This window comes from Prosopis cineraria, unplaced genomic scaffold (genome assembly GCF_029017545.1).
Source record: "Prosopis cineraria cultivar Desert tree isolate PC_DT_omini unplaced genomic scaffold, ASM2901754v1 PC1251, whole genome shotgun sequence".
Lineage (NCBI taxonomy): Eukaryota > Viridiplantae > Streptophyta > Magnoliopsida > Fabales > Fabaceae > Prosopis > Prosopis cineraria.
Genome location: NW_026556576.1, coordinates 1 through 22,490, shown reverse-complemented (window position 1 = coordinate 22,490; position 22,490 = coordinate 1). Strand labels below are relative to the sequence as shown.

At 36.3% G+C, this 22,490-nt stretch overlaps 1 protein-coding gene across 6 annotated transcripts; it reads right to left on the bottom strand.

Annotated features, from left to right (window-relative positions):
- Window positions 1-413: 413 nt before the first annotated feature.
- Window positions 414-18,532, bottom strand: LOC129299667 (4-hydroxybenzoate geranyltransferase 2-like). 6 transcript variants are annotated; one of them, XM_054938123.1, is made up of 10 exons: window positions 18,348-18,532; window positions 15,526-16,155; window positions 14,935-15,070; window positions 14,207-14,328; window positions 10,790-10,859; window positions 10,544-10,693; window positions 2,540-2,675; window positions 2,337-2,433; window positions 1,378-1,449; window positions 414-1,098 (listed from the first exon to the last, which is right to left on the bottom strand). In XM_054938123.1, exons 2-9 carry the CDS (start codon window positions 15,972-15,974, stop codon window positions 1,380-1,382), a joined length of 1,230 nt encoding a protein of 409 aa, XP_054794098.1. In that variant the 5' UTR covers window positions 15,975-16,155; window positions 18,348-18,532; the 3' UTR covers window positions 414-1,098; window positions 1,378-1,379. The 6 variants fall into 6 exon arrangements, with proteins under 6 accessions (XP_054794098.1, XP_054794100.1, XP_054794103.1 ...); XM_054938125.1 differs by lacking the exon at window positions 18,348-18,532 and adding an exon at window positions 16,814-17,092; XM_054938128.1 differs by lacking the exon at window positions 18,348-18,532 and adding an exon at window positions 16,926-17,092.
- Window positions 18,533-22,490: the final 3,958 nt, after the last annotated feature.

Sequence of the window (22,490 nt, the reverse complement as noted above, 5' to 3'; positions counted from 1 at the left end):
AGGAGGTAAAAACATACATAAAGTAATACAAAATCTCCATCCCATGATAAAGTTGCACATTAGCAAACGTTGACATTGAATTGTTAGAAAAATTGATTTTTTATCTGTCTTGAAGTGTAGACATGGAAATACATATGTTCAAATTAGGTTTTAACTAACAAAAATTAACCCTAGGCACAACATTTTTTCTTATCATGCATCACATCCATTTTTTCTAATTCACCATGTTATAAAAAATTAATTCTTTTCACTAAATTCAATCTTTATTAATTGTAGCTGAACAAGATGATAGCGATGGCGATGTTCTTATTCTACAAACTGTTGAGCTTAGTAGGCATTACCTGGCAAGAAAAAGAATAAAGCAATTGTTTGATATGCGGAAATTTGGACAATAATCCACCTCGATATTCGTTTTCTCGATTGATAACAAATCATACAACTATGATGCCTTCTCTCGCCTGTCTTCAACCTATTACCTACCTAGGAGAACACACCTTTTGTCCTTTTTAACATAAAAAATACTCTCCACAGAAAAATAATCTTTCTCGAGATACTGAGAATACTAGACTTCTCATTAATTTTCAAAAGATACATCAATACTGTTTCTCTCTCTCTCTCTCTCTCTCTCTCTCACACACACACACACTGTTTCTCTCTCTCTCTCTCTCTCTCTCTCACACACACACACACACACACACACACACATTGTTTTTCTATAAAGTGAACAATCTTTCTCTGCCGTTTGGTAGAAGCCCAGTGTAAGGGATGAAAACTGACACTCGAAAGGAATAATACAAAGATAGATGGTCACAGTTTAGATGATTATAGCTGTGACACAACAGACATTACAAATATCCCCCCCCCTTTTGTATGAAAAAAGAATCTTTTTTTCCCCCACTCATGATGCCATGGACAAAAATTGAAGTCACGTCATGTGGACTGTCTAGCTCGTCAACGCTATCAAATGCCAAGGCATTATTGAACTGGGCAAACAATAAGAAATCCTGTTTTCCATCAGAGTGAAATTCCAACCCTTTTTCTTCATCTCCATTAAATGAAGCTTGGTCGTGATGAATTGAGTCTGAGAACTTAATAACCCTGAAAAATGAAATATATAGGCCAACTGAGAGCACTTGAATATCATCAAAGCAAGTAATTAACAGTCTCATTCAATATAAAATCAAAGGAAAATTATATACAGGTCTCACACAAAAAAATTAATTACTATAAGATTCATTAACAATTGAGTTAAGGTCTATGCAAACATGACATCAAATACAGAGTCATATGGTCAATTTTGGTATCCACGCATCTATGACAAATTGATCTTATCAACAGAAGAAAAGTAGACAAATGATTTGGGCAGGAAAACTTTACCGCTATGATGCAAGCTTGCCAGCAAGGATTCCACCAAATATAATGGCTCCAAACCACTTATTTGAGACAAATCTGGAAGAACAATTTATTAGTGCCTAGATTGATTTCATGCGCACAAGCAAGAAACAGGAACAAAATTAAGAGTGAAATAATTCGCAGCATCCTACGACGGGAGTTCAAGTCTCTGGGCACTGAATGCTCAATACACTACTACTGCCAACGACATTTTGTCACATAATCTAGTTAAGTTCTAAATTTTAGGTGACGTCAAGTACAAAGGCATTAGAATTATAATAATTATTTTGCAGCGACAGATATATGGCAAGTTGCATCTAATCAATTAATTAACATACTCAAATATATATATATATATATATATTGCAGAGAAGTTATCTCTGAAATTTCCAGAGGTTTTATGTCTATGCATAGAATTGATAGTGACTGGTAAGGATTCCCTCTGCCACAAAATCCAGGTAGCAAACACTGGTCTTTTTATAAAGTCATACAGAAAACTTCAAGATAAATTTATTTAATATATAAGAGCATATAAAAATCCCACAATTTCTTTCCCATGATATAATAAACTGACACAACAACAACACCCATTAAGTAAGTGCGGCTACGTGGATTATATGATACCATTGTACTTTATCATTAGTCAAACTCTTGGGAAAAGTAAACCAGGAAATCTCATTCAACATAAAAAAAAACTCTAACAAGCCACATTATTCATGAGTCATGGATACTACGGTCCAATTTCTAAACTCTGTGCAACATATAGGACCAACACTAGCATTTCTAAAGCTCCAATAGAGGTTCCTTGCCAATAACTCGCCAAGGAACAGTAAAGACCCTCAGTAGATCTCACCAAATGTTGGACTTTTGGATCAGAAAATAACAAAAGTATGCATTGCTCCCGTTATGGCACAAAAAATAGCCAATATCCCCCAAAAACATACTTATTGTTGCAATCAGAACGTGATGAAAGGTCAACTGTCCAAATTTGCCAGGCTAGGTGTCCGGATGCAGCTCCCAGAAATGGATAATAAGGCCAGCCTGTGCAAATATTGAAATCAAGCGGCAGAAAACAGTTATCACAATCCAATTGCTAACAGGCATAGCCTTAAAAAATGGAGAACAAAACTGAAGTTATATGGCATACCAATCTCAGCATTAAATCCACTCAAGGCAAGACTACCAATGCATGCGATGCCAAACCCAGAAACCCACTCCTTTGTTGACTCACCAAAGAGCAAAGCTGTTGATTTAACTCCCACTTTCACATCATCTTCTTTATCCTGATTGCCAATATGTTTTATAGACAGCATAAGCAACTCAATTACATGGCTTCAGTAAAAACATTCAAGAGAAGAACCTCAACAAGTGTTATATTTATCCCCATGAAGATGATCCAAAGTATTTAGGATTTAAGCTTCTTGTAGTCATTGTATTCTCTGTTTTATAATACCCAAATCAGACAAGAAAGTTATAAGAACTTGGTGGATAACTATATCTTGACATTTAAAAACAGCATGGCTAAAGGAGCAAATGATACTCTGCCCCTTAGCAAGCAGGTGCTGGAAACCTAAACCATAATAATTAAATTGCCATTGAAACACCATTTCAAACTCAAGTATTGGGGGGAAAAGAGGTTCCTGAAGAGAAAAAATTTGAATTCCAAATAGTGACCTCTAGAAAAAGCAAGGAATTCCAGAAAAGTGATAGAACCAGCCCAAACAAGAAGAAATGATAATGGAAAAATTCTGCAATTCTCTATTATCAAGGGAAAACTACAGAGATTACACCGATATCAACTTACTTCCTAATGGTACAGTAACACAAGTATCACCCACACTCTACTTGGTTTTTGAGAGACCAGGACCTCCCCACTCTCAAAATAAATCTTCCTTACCTATTCCTCCTACCCTCACCCTTATATACGTACTACCATTACTCTGACATTGTCAGGACAAACTACCCTGTATTGTGACCATGTTGCCCCTGCTCAACTCGTTGGTTGTCTTGGGCTTTACTTCCTCTGGACTTTCTTTTATAAACCTGACCCCATCTCCTAGCTTCTGGCCCATCATTTCCCCCATCTGCAAGTGGCACCTTGTCCTCAAGGTGAAATTGAGGAAATTGAGTGCGAAGAACATCCCCATCTTCCCAAGTATTTTCACAATCCGGGTGATCTTTCCACTTGAGTAAATGTTGCAGTTTCCCATCCTCTCCTTGACGGATGGCTTGGACTGATTCTGACTGCACTTGTAACTCTAAATCTTCAGTTAATCCTTGAGGCAGAGGCTGCGCTTCTGCTGTAGCTTTGACGGCCCTCTTGAGTTGGGAAACATGGAAGACACTATGGATTCTGGCTGTTGTAGGTAGTTTCAGCCGGTAAGCAACCCTTCCTATCCTCTCCAATATCTTATAAGGACCATAGTATCTTGGAGAAAGCTTTTCGTTTGGTTTCTTTGCCAATGACCGATAGCAGTATGGCCTCAACTTAAGGTATACAGCCTCTCCCACTTCATACTATACCTCCCTCCTATACTTGTCAGCTTGATTATGCATTTGTGTTTGTGCTTGCTCAAGCTGGCTCTTTAGGTCATCCAAGATCAAATTCCTTCCTTAGATCCGCTGGTCAACCTCATGCACCCTTGAAGACTGGTCTGCCCACTTCAATAAAGGAGGGGGTTCTCGCCCTTATAGTGCCTTGAAAGGAGTCATACCAATGGCACTGTGATAAGTGGTGTTATACCAATATTCAGCCCATGGCGTTCTAACCCACTTCTTAGGTGCATTTCCAGCAAAACAGTGTAAATAAGTCTTTAAAGTTCTGTTCACTGCCTCTATTTGGCCACTGGTTTCCAGGTGATAAGACGAGCTATACTTGAGGGTGGTTCCAGCCATGCTGAAAAGTTCCTTTCAGAATTGGCTCACGAAGACCCAATCTCTATCTGAGACAATTGAGCTAGGAAACCCGTGCACTTGATTACTTCTTTAATAAATACCTCGACAACATCTTTGGCACTATAAGGATGAGAAAAAGGAATAAAATACCCATATTTGGTCAATCGATCCACCACGACCAGCACTGTATCACAGCGATTACTTTTGGGTAATCCCTTTATTGAGTCCATAATCACATCATCCCAAGAAGCAATAGGTATGGGCAGAGGTTGCAACAGCCCAGCAGGGCTCAAAGCCTCATATTTGTTCCTTTGACAAGTCTCACATTGAGCTACATACTTCTAAATGTCTTTCCTCATTCCTGTCCAGTACACAACTGCAGCTAACCGCTTGTCAGCCCTCAAGTACCCTAAGTGGCCCCCCATTGGTAAATCATGAAACTCCTTGATGAGTTCTTTTGTTTTGCCTGAGTGCTTTGGCTCCCTTCATAGAAAAGAATTCCATTCTTCAAATTATACCCTTTGGGTTCCTCCCCCTTGATTATTTTCTATTTGAGATCCCTTAAGCATGAGTGTTGACCAATCTTTGTTTCTAACTCTTCAATTCCCTCATATTGCCACATTGAGATTGCCCTCATCTCCAATTCTGCATCACAACGCGAAAGTGCATCTGCCACCCTATTCTCCTTTCCCAGTTTATAATGGACCTGAAATTTGTTGCCCATGAGCTTGGAAACCCACTTTTGCTGATCGGGTGCTATGATTCTCTGCTCCAAGAGGTATTTTAGAGCCTTTTGATCTGTTTTAATAACAAATGGTTGACTAGACAAATAATACAGCCACTTTTTGACAGCAAGAACAATTGCCATGAGGTCCCGTTCCTAAACCAAACTTTGTTGATGTCTGTTAGATAGCTTTTGGCTAAAATAGGCGATAGGCCGCCCCTTTTGCATCAAGATTGCTCCTACTCCTTTTCCTGAGACATCGGCTTCTATCTCAAAAGGTTGACTAAAATCAACCATCGCTAATACTGGCACTGTGGTCATTGTGTGTTTGAGCTCCTCAAATGTCTTTTGTGTCCCTTCATTCCACTGGAACGCATCTTTCTTAAGTAATTGGGTCAATGGTGCTGCTATCTTGCTGTACCCTTTAACAAATTTGCGATAATACCCAGTAAGGACAAGGAACCCTCTTAATGTCTTCAAGTTATGAGGTTGCGGCCACTGCACCATTGCAGAGATTTTGGTCGAATCAACCTTCACTCTTTCAGCCGAAATTATGTGACCCAAGTATTCTATTTGAGCCTGGCCAAAAACACATTGCTTGGGGTTGATTACAAGTTGGTGCTGCTTCAACAAATCTAGGGTAACTCTCAAATGATCTTTGTGTAATTCCCCACCTTTACTACACACAAGAATATCATCAAAAAATACAAGAATAAATTTTCTTAAATGCTCATGAAATATATCATTCATGAGAGATTGAAATGCAGAAAGAGCATTCATTAATCCAAAAGGCATAACCTTAAATTCATAGTGGCCATCATGAGTCTGAAATGCTGTTTTGGCTTTATCCCCTTCTTTGATTTGTATCTGATGGTACCCAAACTTGAGGTCCAGTTTAGTGAATACGGTTGCTCCTCCCAATTCATCTAGAGCTCGACAGTCGCAGGTATTGGGTATTTGTCAGGCACTGTGACGTTGTTAAGTGCACGATAGTCTATGCAAAACCTCTAACTTTCGTCCTTCTTTTTGACTAGCAATACAAGACTATAATAGGGATTGGTACTAGGTTGTATGACCCCTGCGAGCATCATGTCTTTGACTTGCCTCTCTATTTTTGCCTTTTGAGCAAAACCATATCTATGTGGACGAGTGTTCACTGGTTGCGCCCCAGGTTTGATGGTGATTGCATGATCATGGGTCCTCTTAGGTGGTAGCCCAAAAATCGGTGCACTAACCTCAAGATATTTATTGAGTATTTTTGTATATTCTCCTCCATCGGCCTATTGTGCGTCTTGTTCTTCTTGCTGAGTTTCGGCCAATTCTACCAAATATCCCACTTCTTCCTCTTTGATTGCCTTTTTAATTGACCGCAAAGAGACCTGGGTATTAGTGAGTGCTAGATCTCCATGTAGGCATACCCAGCTTTTCCCTTCTCTTACCTTCATGTATAGTTGCTGCCAATTCATACGAGTCTCCCTCAAGGAAGCTAGCCACTCAACTCCCAGAACCAAATTCACATTGCCGAGGCTAAAAGGATAAAAAGGTTGCTCAATGGTCATTCCTTGTGTCTCGAGTCGCACACTTAGGCACTTTTGGTTTGAGTACGTTCATCGCCTATCACCCACCATCACTGAATACCTCTTGACCTCTAGCGTCAGAATTTGCAACTCTTCCACTAGGTCTGTCACAATGAAATTGTGAGTTGCCCCACAACCAATAAGGATTATCACTCCTCAACTGTTGACCAGCCCCTTCAATTTCAGAGTCTTTTTTCCTATGATCCCAATTGTTGTCATGATTGCCAACTCCATAGATGTCATCTCCCTGTCCTCTTGGGCTTTTTCATTTTCAGGCTCACTAATTTTCTCCTCTGGACAGCTATCTCCTTCTTCAAGCACAATAAGCCCGCATTGCCTATTGTTACACTTGTGATTTAGGCTAAACTTCTCCTCACACTTAAAACAAAGGCCCAATTCTTGACGTCTGATGATCTCTACCTCAGATAGTCTTTTCCATGGAACTACGCTGCCTGAGCTACTCACTGTGGACTACACCTATCCCGTCGTTTTCGTAGGTGCCGACTTGGTTTCCTCTTGGCTCTTACCCATGGGAATCCTCATTCCAGACGTCGTGCTTCTAGCCTTAGGGGTCTCTGCCATGCTGAACTTGGGGATGGCTGGCTTATATTCGATCCAGCGTTCCCCTAAGACTATTTTAGACGTTCGGTTCCTCTTTTCCTCGGATATCCTGTCTTTTACCCTATTTTGGTCTTTGACCTGACCTGCGAAATCTATAAGCTCCCTCAATCGCCTTGGATGCATCAATCAAACATCTCCATGAATCTCTTCCTGTAGCCCATTCAAAAATGCATCGATTAACATCTCGTCGGGTACATCTCCTAGTGGTGCAGAAAGCAATTCGAACTTCTCTCTGTATGCCATTACCGTCCCTTCTTGTTTTAATACCAGCAATCTGTCACGGATGATATGTAAAGACCAATGTAATGAACGATCCGCTGGTTAGCCTCGCACAATATGGGTAAAGGGGGCGACATTAGCATTGGGGGTGTTTTGCCTCAGTCTTCGGACTGAGTGCACAACTGATCAGGAGCTAGTGCCGCCTCCCTGATGAGCCCATGGCAGGGCGAAACCAGTGCGATCTGTATGTGGTAAGGCTTGTCCTGAGGATTATGGGGTCCTCCAGGACGCCGCACGGGCGCCGTGTGCTGCGCCAGACTCTCAGCCCGTAACAGAGTGGTATCAGAGCAAGACGTACTTTACTGTCATGTGCGCGTGGGGTCCCACGTTGGGACTGGTCGACCTCGGCACCGCTCCAGAAAGGCCTCCGAGCAGGTGGGTCCAAAAGTAGGGACTCGGGCGGGAAGGTTGGCCGTTGTCGGCTCCACTCCTGTTGGCTCGCGGGTGCGAGTGGGTCCGAAGAGTGCAGGACTCGGGTGGCCACTCAGCAGTAAGCTGATGTGTTTGTGGCAGTACTGTACGTACGATCCTTGGGCGGAGTCGTTCTCCCCTAGCACGAGGGCGTGCTAGATTGGGTGTGGAAGAATGTCACGGATGATATCTCCGTGACCGTGTAAAGACCAATGTAATAAACGATCCGCTAGTTAGCCTCACACAATATGGGTAAAGGGGGCGACATTAGCATTGGGGGTGTTCTGCCTCAGTCTTCGGACTGAGTGTACAACTGGTCGGGGGCTAGTGCCGCCTCCCTGATGAGCCCATGGCAGGGCGAAACCAGTGCGATCCGTATGTAGTAAGGCTTGTCCTGAGGATTATGGGGTCCTCCAGGACGCCGCACGGGCGCCGTGTGCTGCGCCAGACTCTCAGCCCGTGACAAATCGCTCATGTTCATCCCCAAGTTGGCAGTAGTGGAACCTGTTAGTCATCTCTTTTTTGAATTCAGGCCATGTTGGCACAAGATGTCAAGTATCCAACCACTGAAACCAGGCTAATGCCCTTCCCTCTAAACTCACTATGGCAGCATCCAACTTCTAGTGCTCCCCAACCCCATTAACATTGAAATACCATTTGACTCTGAAAATCCAACCCAGCAGATCCTCCCTTTCGAAAAGAGGCAATTCTAACTGATAGTGTTTTAGCCAATCGTTTTGCCCTGTGCCTTCATTTTCTACATTGTGTGCTTCTCCCGTGTTGTTTCCCTTCCGGTGGGCCCTCGGGAGGTGGGGGTGGATGTGGCAGGTTAGCAACAGCAAGGGTCGCCTGAAGTTGCCACATAATGGTGGCTACTATATTGTCTACCCTGGTGAGTTTTTCATTTGTTTCTCCTTGTTGTCTTTGCGTTTCTTTGACTGCTTGCTCCAAATACTCGACTCTATTCTCCATTCTAGTGCTAACCATTCCCTAGAAACCACCACTCTAGTACCAATGTGATAGAACCAGCCCAAAAAAGAAGAAATGATAATGGAAAAATTCTGTGATTCTCTAGTATCAAGGGAAAACTAAAGAGAATACACCTACTAATATCAGCTTACTTCCTAATGGAACAGTAACACAAATATCACCCATACTCTACCTGGTTTTCGAGAGACCGGGACCTCTCCACTCTCAAAATAAATCTTCCTTACCTATTCCTCCTGCCCTCATCCTCATATACGCACGACCACTACTCTAACACAGTCAGGACAAACGTTACCCCGTACTATAACCATTTTGGCCCTACTCAACTCACTGGTTGCCTTGGGCTTTACTTCCTCTGGACTTTCTTTTATACACCTGACCCCATCTCCTAGCTTTAGGCCCATCAAAAAGTAATTGCGTTATACTGGCACCAAGGCCTTAAAAACTGATCCATTCAAAATTTCAGTATGACAATACTCTGCTGCACTAGCATTATTCAAATAAAAATAACACGGAAAAAAAAACCATGCCAATATGTGGAAATAGGCAAGATTGTGGGTCACAATAGAACAAAAGTAAAACAGAACTCAACACAACAACAAAAGAAAGAAAATGCAGAAACATAAAGACAGACTCTAGCTTTTGAGAGGTTAAATTCTCTCCAGGATATCATTGATCAAAATAAGCATAACATTCCTCTGGTCTCAAAGGTCTCTCAATATCCACTCGAACTCCCTCCCTCTGCCAGAACACCATGTCACAACCATCATGTGTCAGTGTTCATTATTCCCACATATTTCCTTTTCCCCTTATTTGAAGTAGACTAGTGTCTCATTTGCTTTGGTTGAATTAGGCCCAACCCTTTCTCCCTATTTCTTGTCCATATAATCACACTTAATCTGGTTTGGTAAAACATGCAAATAGAACTCACCCTATAACAGTTCAGATTGCCAGGATCTTTTTTCTGGCAAGCTAGAATTTGATAGGCAACACAACAGGGAAGCAGGAAAGCGAGTAGTGAAAAGGATTTAGTTGCCAAGAAGGACAATGTGCTTTAAAGAGTTAATAGAAGCATAATTGCCAAATTTGGAACTTAAGATGTCAAACAACAGAGAAAAGATCAAATACTCCTTTCATCACTGCTTTAGTGTTTTGAAAATTTGATAAAACTTTCATGACTTACCATAAGAAAACAAAGTGAAAAAGCAAGATGAGCACAGGTGAGAAAGCTGGTTCCAACGTTTATAAAGGAAAACAGTAACATGGAGCATGGAAATTGAAATAGCTGCCATAAATTATCATCATTTTCCTGATAAATTTAAATTAAAAAAAAAGTATGCTGAGCTAGTGCTTCGTCCACAACTCAAGAATCAACGAGTCTTGTGGTTAGATTTGGTAAGCAAATTTTACAAAAACAAACATTGGGTCTTTTCCTAACAGCTTGAGCTTATAAGGTTTAGTGACAATATATAAGACTGCATAACAAAGGTAACCACACCTTGCCAAATCAATGTTCCTATAACTAGAATTTTGCATTGACTCTTGCTATAAAGGAAATAGGAACTAAATAACATGAAGAGATTTAGAAAAAAGAAAGAGAGGCACAAAATCAGAAAAATGGATCTTGGCATCTCGCAAGAAGCAAAGCTGTTTGAACCTGATGAGCATATATTGTATCATACACAAGAGTCCAGAAAACTCCGGAGGCATAAAGTGGAAGCACAATAGCTGGATTCAGGCTTCCCATAACTGCAGCCCATCCCAATAGAGCCCCCCAGTTAAAGGTCAACCCAAGAAAGGCTTGAGGCTGTGAAATCACGAGATAAAAGGCTCTGTGAGATCATTCATCAAAGATTGGATTATGATCTATCAATAAAAACTAGAAATAAGGAAACCGTGTTACCCAAAATGTAAACCTCTTCATGAGGGGATAGGAGAAGACAAGCAACAAAGATGAAGCTCCCAAGACACGACTGCCAAAAGAACACAAGCCACAATTATTTAAAATTTAACTAAAAATCATATGTCAGTCAATATTAATTAAAATTATGTACAAAATGGATAATTAGAAAGAAAAATTTATTGAAGATGCATCGTACTAGCAAACCAGGTGTCGGAAAATCATTTTAAGTTTTCCAGAATCAATAAAGACAGATTGACAAACCTCTTCCTAAATATAAATGGTGAAATTATCAAGACCATTATTCAGACAATCATCATCTTCATTAGATTACATTAGATAGTTCATTTGCTAACTCAGCCTCTATCAACCTAACATTGTATTCTGTTATAAAACTAAGAATCAAAATTTACTCCGATTTCATGAATAATATAAGCCGTGCTAATTGTATACTTTGGCGAAGAGTAACAGTCCTAATAGAATACAGTCCAGAAGAACTTGCTGCAAGATAAAGAGGCCACTAGGCAAAGAAATCTGTCATGGATAGCAGAAGAAAGTCCACGGTTACAACACAAGAACTTAGAAATTAAAGTAATATTCATGTTCAACAATGCTGAATTACGGGGATATCCCAAAACTGGATGCTAGTCCACCTGGATTTTTTTTTTTTCCTATTGGAGCTCATAAAGAAATTTTAGATGTTGGGGCATTTTTGATGGATTTGTGTTGTATATTGCCTTTCCGTAGAGGGATAAAACTTCATTTTGGCCTAAGGTGTAGAGGGGGTTGATGGACCCACAACTTTTGAGCTAGAGAATCTCAAGGCCTATAAGATGGGAATGAAGACAAATTATTGCACATAGGGCTTACAGTGCTGCATTTTCAGTGACAAGGGGTCCAGATGGAAGAAAGAAAAAGTGTTATGGGTTGTGCATGTCACAAGGGGCATGAGTTGGGAGAGCTAGGGGAGAGGAGGGGGGATTGTGGTTGGAGGGGTCTCTACAGGGCTTTGAGAGCTGAGAGTAGTCAAGAAAGTATTAGGTTTAGTGGCAAGGCAAGAATCTGGTCTTTTGAATAGCAGGCTGAGGGAGGAGCTGTGCCTCTTCTTCATTTTCTTTCTTTTACATGCTGTCTTCAAGGTCTACCATTCACTTTTCCTAGTATGTTTCCTATCGTAAGCTTATGATCAAGTGCCAAGAGATAAGCTTTGGAAAGCTCTAGAAAAGAAGAGGGTCTGTGTTGCTTATATCAGAGCTATTAAGCATATGTATGAGGGAGCATCAACTAGGGTGAGAAACCTAGAGGTGAGACAAAGAACTTCCCTATAGGAATTGGTTTGCATCAAGGATCATTCTCAAGTTCTTATTTGTTTGACATGGTTTTAAACATTCTAACTAATCCCATTCAAGAGGAAATCTCAAAGTGCATGCTCTTTGTAGATGACAGAGTCTTGATTGCAGAGGTGAGAGAAGCAATTAATGCTAAATTGGAGTTATGGAGGCGAATTTTGAAATTGAAAGGTTTTCGCTTAAGTAAAAGTAAGATATAATACATGTATTGCAAATTTAATAAAAGGCAAGATAGAAATGAGTTGGAGATGAAGATTGAAGAGCAAGCCATACCACAAGTCAAAAAGTTTAAGTATTGGAATTGATTCTACAAAATGGCAGTAAAGTTGATGAAAATGTTATACATAGGATGCAATTAAGGTCAATAAAATAAAGGAAGCATCAGGTCTTCTTTGTGATCACAAGGTTCCTACTAAGCTTAAAGGGAAGTTTCATCATACCACTGTAAGACTAGTTATGTTATACAGCATTGTTGGGCATTGAAAGGCAAACATGAGCATAAAATAGGGATAACATATACGAGAATGTTGAAATTCATGCATGGTCGTAAAAGAAAGGATAATATTTGTGATGATTGTATAAGAGGACAAGTTGGAATGCCATTTATTAAGGAGAAAATGGTAGAAAATCATTTAAGAGGATTTGATCATGAGTAGAGAAGATCTTAAGAGGCACCAGGAAGGAGAAGGGAGTAAATAGTGTTTATCTCTTGAGATGTGGGAATATTTGGTATTTCTTGCAAATATTGTATAGTCTTTATTAAGTTTTATTAAACACTATTAGCATTTATTTCCTCTTGTGTATATATGTAGCCAGCTTGTACTTAGTATTGAATCAATGAGAAATATTATTTTCTCTCAAATTCCATGGAGAGGTAAATGGAGACCAAAAAGGAAACTTAAGTAAGTTATCAATTGGCATCTCTTGGTTAATAGTTTATCAAAAGAGTTGGTTTCAAATAGAGCATAATGGCATCATATGATCCATATAACAACACCATTTAGTAGGATAAGGATACTACTGTTGTTGTTGTTTCATATTGTGAACTTAGAGTATCTTCTATAAAAGCCTCATTCCCTTTATTTGAGAGCCTATTTATTAGTTAACACTGTTTAGAGGAGTTTCATTATGGGTTCTGTGATCCATTCAATATGAATAAGAGTGGTTTTCCCATGTGGTGTTGGTCCAAAAAATATGAATAACAATGATACTTTCTGCCATTCACAGGGATCTTAATAATTTGAAACAACATAAGAGGACAAATTACATAGATAAGTTTTAGGTTTCCAGAAAAAGTGATGGGTCGGAAAGGGATGCTACTTAGCAATATATGTGATATGTAGAACATTAAACGGTTTGCTATTTTCAATTTTCAATCAGGGTATTCCTGTCCTGAAGCTTACTCAAGTCAATTTTTATACTTTTGGATCTTCACTTTAAGTCAGTAGAAGTTCAACGATGCAAAAGAACTTTAAAATAATTTTTAAAAAAAGTTAAGAAGAAAATTTGTCCAAAAGATGCGGTGAACTTAACTGAAAGAGTCAAGAGTGCTTGTGATGTGGGAAGAGCAGGGGATGCTCTACTAAGTCTGGGGCAAGTTTAAGTGTTTTGCTATTTCCGGTGATGGCACCCCTGGAAACCACTCAAGTCAGTTTCTATATTTTTAAATCTTGCCTGAACGAAACAGAGAGTAAAATTTCATAGACATCATTTTTTCAGATAAATAAGAACAAAGGCTGTAAAAAAGACTCGAAAAACAAATTTAAAAGAACTTGTTTCCTATAAACGCAGAGGGCCTCAACAGTTCAATTAAATGATGCAAGCAGAATACAGGAACAGAGCTGCTGAAAACACAGAAAGGATTCTACAGAAGAATGTTTTATAGAGTGACAAGAATGGATAGCATTAGTTTCCCAATTTAGGACATGCAATCCAGATCATGGTTCCTGTGTGATGCAGTCTTCCTGCCAATAAGTCCGATTGTAACAAAATTAAGGGCCTGGCACCCTGATATAACAAGGATGGGCTCTGGCCCTAAGCAGAGAATATGCTACTCATAATTAGCACCAACCTATAATTATTTAGTTGTAGAAGAATCCCAAGACCCAAAAGCAATTGAAAACCAAGAAAACAGAGTCCTTGAAATGGTGTCAAAAGACCACTTGCAACTGGTCTGACCTTTGTACGCTCTACCTGCATTATATGTTTACATAAACATTAATTCAGAACTTCAAATAAAAATCATCAATTGAATAACGACATGAAAAATGAAGTAGGCAACAACAATCCCCAGCATCATACTAAGGTTTGGGAGGCAATCAGTAACTGGCAAATACAAATTCTTAATCCATCATCTTCTCTCATTTACTTGCATCATTTTAGTTGCTTATGCGTGAGCATGGTAATATATGATGATTAAGCCACAGAATGATCAAGAGCCGCAACGGAATGCTATTTTTGTATTTTGAAGGAGTTGAGTCACAGAATACTTCTCTCTAGCTGTTATGAGCCGAGTGAAATGATTGCAAGTATAAGATTGTAAATGAGTGTGGCCAAATTTAAATCCAAAGAGTGATTGTAGATGGTTTGCAAATGGAATAATTTTGTTAGTTACTGAAATGTTTATCAAACCCATCTAAGGGCTAACATTTTTACAGGATAATTCTGAAAAAGACGAGCAGGTGCATGCTTAGATAAATTGGTATACTCCAGGTGTAACAATTTAAAGCACAAGATCACTACCTCCCACTAGAAGTAAAACCAAGGATGAAAATTCAACGGTGAAAGCAACTAAATTACCTTTGTATCAATATCCCGATCAAGAAGATCATTAATAGTACAACCAGAACCCCTTAAAAGCAATGCACCACATCCAAACAGTGCCAACATTTTAAAATCAGGAAGATGCCCTGGAGTTGCTGCCAAGGTAATTGACCTGCAACATAGGGCATATAAAATCAGAAAAACTTGTAGAAATAATGAGGTAAGAAAAAGGAACTTCAAATAGGAAAGTAAACAAAGTAATAATTACCAAAGAAGTTTCTGTAAATAAATACATGGTTAAAACTTACAAAAAAAAAAATCATCAACTTAGCAAATTATACCTGGAGTATTTTGTCAAATCATATGATATATCTATCAAGTTATTTTTCAGTTGCAACTGAATTTACAGTTTGATAAGATTTACAACTCATAAATAAGCATTCAAGTTTGCAAGTAGGTAACAATGCCCTATACACAAACATGTGCAACTCTGCGTGCATGTATTAACTTAGTTGTCAAGTTGGCCATCAAAACTCTTTGAGAAGAATCCCCATGCTTCCTCAACAACAAAGAATCCCTTTGTGAAGGAAAAAGGCCAAAAAAAAAATTCAAAATAAATATTCTTACCACATACAAGGCCATAAAAGCAACCATGTTCCAATTGGCTTGTCAAGCCGAGCAAGTCGAGCATAGGGCTGAACCCACCTCGGAAGGTATAAATCAATCCAAGAGAGGTTGGCTGCTGGAAATCTCACGTCACTTTCATTACCACTTAAACTCTTGCGTTCCTTAGAATCCCCTCCAACACCAGAAGACGTAGAAATGTGTGCAACAGAATGGAAATCTGGGTGAAATCTAATCCTTTTACAGAATTCAAAATTAAAAATCTGAGGGAGGGATTGCCTGAATGGAAGATTTGAAAGGCAAGGATTCAGAGAAGGGATTAGATAAACAGATGATTGAGTGGGGACTGAAGGATCAAATATAGAGCGGCACAGAGACACTGAAGGGCCAGAAGAAGGGAGATAAGATTTAATAGATCTACGTGAAAAACGAGAGACCAAAACAGAAGCCATTATTCGTTTGCAAGCAACAATTTGGATTTGCCTTGCTGCTACTAGCTCCAGAGCAAACTATCTCAAGGAGCCCATATCAAAGGGAATCATTCTGATAAATCAACCGCAATGGGTGCAAAAGTCCACATATGTCAACCCCTCTAGTAACTCTCTTCATGATGAGGAGCCTTCCATGAGAACACTGTAAATTTAAAAATTTGGTCACCATATAAATTGTGAATGATATTTTCAAGGAGAAATCTTGAAAATATGGAACATACAATTTAGCAATCCACTACCAGAATTAATTTTCTCATTTTTTAATATTAAGTCATTTAATTGACATTCCTCAATAACCTTAGAAAACCAATCCCTTTGCAGCACTCAATGAAAGTCCATAGAAGGATTAATGGGATAGTGGATTATGATAGCCTAAAATTTAGGATAAAAAGAGCAAAGCTTCTTCGGATCATCATGGTCTGCACCAAGCAACTGCACACAAAATATCACGTAATGTCTTTCCAAATCTACATTATCCTTTTTCACACGTCAGTAATCTAACTAGTAACCACCACTCGACACTGTTACTTCATTTTAAAGTTAAGATCTTAAAAATCTCTCATTCCCGTCTCACCTCAATCCACAAAAACACAGCTGCAAGGAACCTGCTTTCATCACAAAATCTCTAACCCGTATGATAAAATTTACACCAAGAAGAAGAATTTTCTAGCTCAGAGCTGAACCCTCATCGCTTACACGATTTCAATTTCAACAAGGAAACTTGTTGATGCTAACCATTAATAAGCTTGCTTCCTCCCGCTCATACATATTTCATCATTACATGAGCAAATTCTGCGTACCATGCCAAGCAAATAATCTCAGCTGGGCATGAAGAGGTGGTGAAGACAACCCCCACAACAGGCAATTTGCAGCCCAGGTTTAAAATGGGGGGAAAAAATCATGGGGAGGTACCAATCGAGCTAAAAGCGTATTCGACTCGTCAGCGAGGCCGCCGAAGAGAATGTTATAGCTCGTCAAAAATGGGCTGATGAGGTCGTGACATGAGAGAGCAAGAAGACGAGAAGCTCTAGGCTTCGCTCATTAAGCTGGAGTCCAAGAATCCATGCGACTACTAGAGTGTCAGAAGTGAGGATGAGGACGTAAGTGTTGACTCTCAATACTTCGAGGAAAAAGTTGTCTTAAAACAGCCACGTCATTTAAGCCGAAATAATTTTTTTAAGAAAAAAATTTTTGCTGAAGTTTTAATTTTGGAAAAAAGACGACATTGATTATATTTATAACCTTAAAATTAATGGTAAAAAAACCTTAAAAGTATAAATTAAAAAAAAACTCACGATAAGTTGACATTAAAACTTTTTTCATCATGTTTTTTCCATATTCATTTTTTATATTTTAGATATCTATTTTTTTCATTTTTAACATTCAATTTTTTTTAGTAATATGTTTCAATACTTTTTTTTTTAATTTTACTGCCAAAAAGTACCGGAGAATGACAACAAAATTCAAAAGGATGATTTAACAACAGATAAATCTGTAACAAAATTCTTTATAAAATAAACTATAAATATTAGTTTAAACAATTATAAATAAAAAATTAAATTACAAATAAATTATTATATTTAAAATTTAAACATCATATTTGTTAATTGAAACAGAAAAATAAATATAACTCCAATTATTTTGAAAATAATAAGATTTATGGCTCAAGAAAAGAGGTTGATTTAGAACTTTTAAATTTATAAATGTTTAAATTAACATCTAAAACTGATCTTTTAAAGAAATTATTGGGACTAATTATTATTATTTTTTTAGATTTAACTGTCATCCTGCTGGAAAGTATTAATTATAAGTATTTTTTGATATTAAAAAAATAGAAAATAACTATTAAAAATATTTAAGATGATTGCTAAAATTAAAAAAAATAAATAATAAACATGTTAAATAAAATAATAAAAATATATAAGATGAACATCTAAAATCTTAAACTGAAAAAATGAGAAATTTTTTGAAAATTTTTAAAATTTCAAGATTTTTAATTGTAAATATTATTATATTTTAAGGGTTATTAAATGTCATTCTCCCTTTCAATTTTTTTTTAAATTTTAGTAACGGGAAAAGACAGCTTCACCTCCTTCGATCTTCCTCATGCCCTGGAAGACTCGAATGCAGAGGAGAACACGACGAAGACCGAAGAGGTTGAAGATGCTGTTGACGACAGAAAATTCGACGAGGCAATATGTTCATGAATAAATAAATAATCACATGGCTATTTTATGTTAAAAAGTCAGGGTAATCTAAGTTAAGCCAAGGATGAAAATTCACAAGCCAGAGATTAACGAGAAATGTTGGAATAAAACACACAAATCGACGAACCTAGCAGCCGAAACGGACGAACTCCTTGTGCGAAACTCCGACGCGATTTCTGGTTCACCATGCCATCGGAGAGAAGGGCTTCGACTAGGAAGAAAACCCCAACCCTTAACTTTCTTTCTTCAAACCAAACCGGCCCTTGAACATATAAGGCTTCACCGCACCTTCCCCTCCAGTTCTATGTACATCATTTTTTCTAATTTTATTAATATTAATATAAAAAAAGTATGAAAAATAAAAGTATATAAGATTTAAAAATATCTCTATATAATATATTTAAAAATATTTTTTAAATATTACACATTGCAGATTAGGTAAATTACAAAAGATGTAGGTGATGGAGAAGCAAGGGCAAGAAGGCAACAGTTCGACCAGCGGTGGAGAAGTAGAGGAAGGCAATGGTGACGAAACAGTGACAGCGAAGATTACGACGTCTGGCACTGGCTGATGGACGCCGCAGGTGAGGCGGCCTCCCGAACGACAAATCAAGGGATTTGGGTTTTCATGACAGTGGGCACTTTTGGATTATCAAAATATAGCATATGGGCATATTAGTCACAAAATCACAATAATATATCCCTTCCTTTCAAGTTTGCGTCTGCATTTGGTGCCCATTAAGGTCAGAGCAATCTGAACTTTTATTTCAGCCTTATTTAATCCTTATCATTTATTTAAATTAATTTTTAAATATTTTTAATATTATATTTATTGAAATAAAAAATATAAAAAAATTAATGTTAAATATGGACTATTTAAAATGCATTTAAATAATTAATTCACAAAATTTATAAATTTTTTAATATGAAATTAGATCGTCTAAATTATATATAAACTGTACAGAGTCTATCTATATAGTCAAATTATAAAATTATAATTTTTTAATATTAAATTAAACTTTTAGATTAAATATATATTGGCCAGATTGATAATGAATGAATATATTAAAAATTTAAATTTTTTTATATTTTTTATTTATAAATATAATATTAAAAAATTTAAAAAAATTAATTTAAATAAATGATAGAGATTAAATAAGATTGAAATAGAAGGTTAGAATTACTTCTAATCTTAATGAGCACCGAACGCAATTCCTTTAATTTTCCTCAATTTGAATTGGAGCTGAAGGCTTGGAAGAATTTTCCTTCTCTCCCCTTCAGTTCTCCAAGTCAGGTTTTCTTTGTTCAAACCAAATGGGTGTTTGACATAGTTTTCACAAGAAATTTGTACGTTAATATAATATATCATGTCATTTGTATATTATTTAATAAAAATATATCACATCAATTTTTTTTCCATTTATGTCATTTTAAATTGTTTTAATTTCTCATATTTTCTTTCTCCTCTTGATAATGGTGAGAAATAAAATGTAAGAAATTAAATAAATATTTTATCTTAAAAAAAGTCATTAAACATAATGACATTTAAAATTTTATTTGATTGAGTTGATGAATGTGAATAAGGTAATTCTCCTGGCCTATGCAATAACTTTTCATTTATATGGCCAAATCTTGTTAAGTTCCGGATCTAATGAAATTTTCTTTTTTTTTTTTCAGAAGGAATATCAATTCAAATTTCCAAATCTAGTCTCCAAATGTTTAATAAAATAATTTTAATTGTAAATCTTAAATAGTTGTGAATTTGTTACACTGACATTTTAATTTTTCATATATTAGCTGTTAATGAAATTGTAAGCTGGAAAAAAAATCTTCATTTTTTAATGCAAATGATTGGTAAATTTTAAGAAGTTGTAAAATTTAATAATGTATTTATCACCTGAACACTTTTTGAGAAGTAAAAGAATAAGATTTTTTTTTCAAATAATTGTTGAATATTATAAAATATTCATGAATATTAAAAAACCTTATAAATTAATAATATTAATTATTATTTAAATCTATCTATAGCATATAATTTAAATAAATTATTATTTGAAATTATTTTTTAATTGTGATTAAAACAGTCTTATTTTATAATGTTTTGAGATTTCTGCCTATAAAAGACAGTGCTTATTGCAGGTTGTAAATCGGCCCTTAAGCTTTCGGGCTTTCTCTTTTTTTAATCATGTATGTGTGTTGTTGTTTGAGTTTATTCTGTGAATTTTCATTATTCTATGTTCTTGTTCATTTTATAAAAGATAGTGCTTGTGGCGGGTTGTAAACCAACCTTTGTGCTTTTAGGCTCTTTCTCATTTTCTATCATATGCTTCATTTGTGTTATTGCTTAAGTTTATTCTATAAATTTTCATTGTTTTGTGTTCCTGTTCATTTTATAGGAAAAGATTGTTTACTCCTGTGGGAGTGTTGTATGAACGACCTAATTTAGAAGAATACTCCCCTCGAACCATAATATAAGTCATAATTAATTAATTCATAATTTATAAACAATACTAGTTGAAACCTTAAGTTCTTAAAAATAATATATATCTTTTCATTTATATCCTCATTCAATATCCTACATAAGAACCTTGATAATAGTAATTAAAATTCTATTATTTTTAAAAAGTAATAAATGAAATAGAAGTACAATTGTAAAAAGAACGTATATAAAAGTTATTTAATGCTTTATATTTTGGATTGTGTAGGTTTTCTAGAATATGTTTTATATTATAATCTGAAGGAAGTGGCTTTTAAGAACAGTGTCTTTAAGTATAATTCAAATTATGATTTTATCTGTGCCAACAACAACTCCACTACCTTTTTAAGAAGAAAAAAAACATAGATGTGCTGTGTGTCAAAACGCACCAAAGTAAAAGAATGTCTCTACTCTCTAGAGTCAAAAAAGTGTAGAGATGCTAATTTATCACTTGCTAACAAGATCTTTAAATTAACAGTGAAATTTGAACCTATAAACTTATAAGTTATTAGCTAGATTCTTATTAATTGCGTCAGCTTTTATTGTTAATTTCATGTAGTTAATTTTAGTTAGATTTTTTACAAGTGAATTTGACCCTTCCCCCTAAAAAAACAAGTAAAAGTTATGTAATTGGCAACAACATATTTAAAATGTTATAAGTTAATATATTTTGTTGTCATATGTTGCATTTACTCATATAATTTCAAGTTAACTTTTAAAAAAATTGACATGCAAAACAATTCTCTAATTAATAAACATGTGTTCAAATTTCAACAAGTCAATATTTGGTTGTCAATGTCACATTCACATATTATTCATGTAAAGAGTATTTTTGACATTTGATGAAACATATTTTTTTGTTGAATGGAAAATGAAAACTTCCATTCAAGAATGAACAAGTAAGAGAGGTTACAAGAACACCATACAAAGTATTTATCACTTTCCTCCTCCCATACAAAAATTGTCAATAAAATTATAATCTATCACAATGAGATTAGAAACAAGTCCCGCAGCATCCTTAAATACAAATTTAAAGATGTTTCGATCATCACTTATGAGATAACCCAAATTAAGCAGAGGGTCATGGAAAAAATTAGATGAATTGCATCCTCTAAGCATGAGATTAATTGCTTCCAGATTTTCACTCTATTAATGCTAGAGATGGCCAATGGAGTGCTATATAACTTCAAACAATCTGCATTGTCATCGTTAATGGTTACAGTTATGGTGGACGTAGGACCCTGATCGTGGGGCATAAGATATAAAATAATAAAAATTAGAGAAAACATACATTTTGGTCCTTGACTTTGCTCGTATTTTGCTATAGATCCTTACACTTTTTTTTAATGTTTGAATCCTTACACTTTTATTTTTGATGTTCTACATCCTTAAATGAACAAAGTGAAGGGACATTGAATGACTGTGAAACACCAACAAATGAAAGTGTAGTACTCAGAATACCAAAAAAAAGTACAACAATTGATAAGAAAATACTAGGCAAGTGCAGGGATCAAAAAGTAGTGTTTTCTAAAAATTAAGATTAAAATAATATAAATTTATACTATTAAAAATATAATAATATAAATTTAAATTTTATATATTAAGAGCTTAAAATATATTAAACTTAACTGAAATATCAAAATGCTTAATTTTTTTTTAAACTTAAATTGTTTAAGTTTATTGGGTTTAAAATTATAAGGTTTATGAGTGCATATTTTCAAAGTTATAATGTATATACTTGCAAATTTTTTCGAGTTGAATGGCTGAATCCAACTTATTCCCGCCACTTTACAC

What these genes read in the sequence shown, in the direction of transcription:
- LOC129299667 (XM_054938123.1), bottom strand. Translation starts at nt 15,974, where the DNA reads ATGGCTTCTGTTTTGGTCTCTCGTTTTTCACGTAGATCTATTAAATCT. An exon ending in CTTTTATGGCCTTGTATGTG is followed by an intron (nt 15,071 to 15,525) that starts GTAAGAATATTT and finishes CCTATGTTGCAG; the next exon opens with GTCAATTACCTTGGCAGCAA. An exon ending in CTACAACTAAATAATTATAG is followed by an intron (nt 10,860 to 14,206) that starts GTTGGTGCTAAT and finishes TTCTTTTGGCAG; the next exon opens with TCGTGTCTTGGGAGCTTCAT.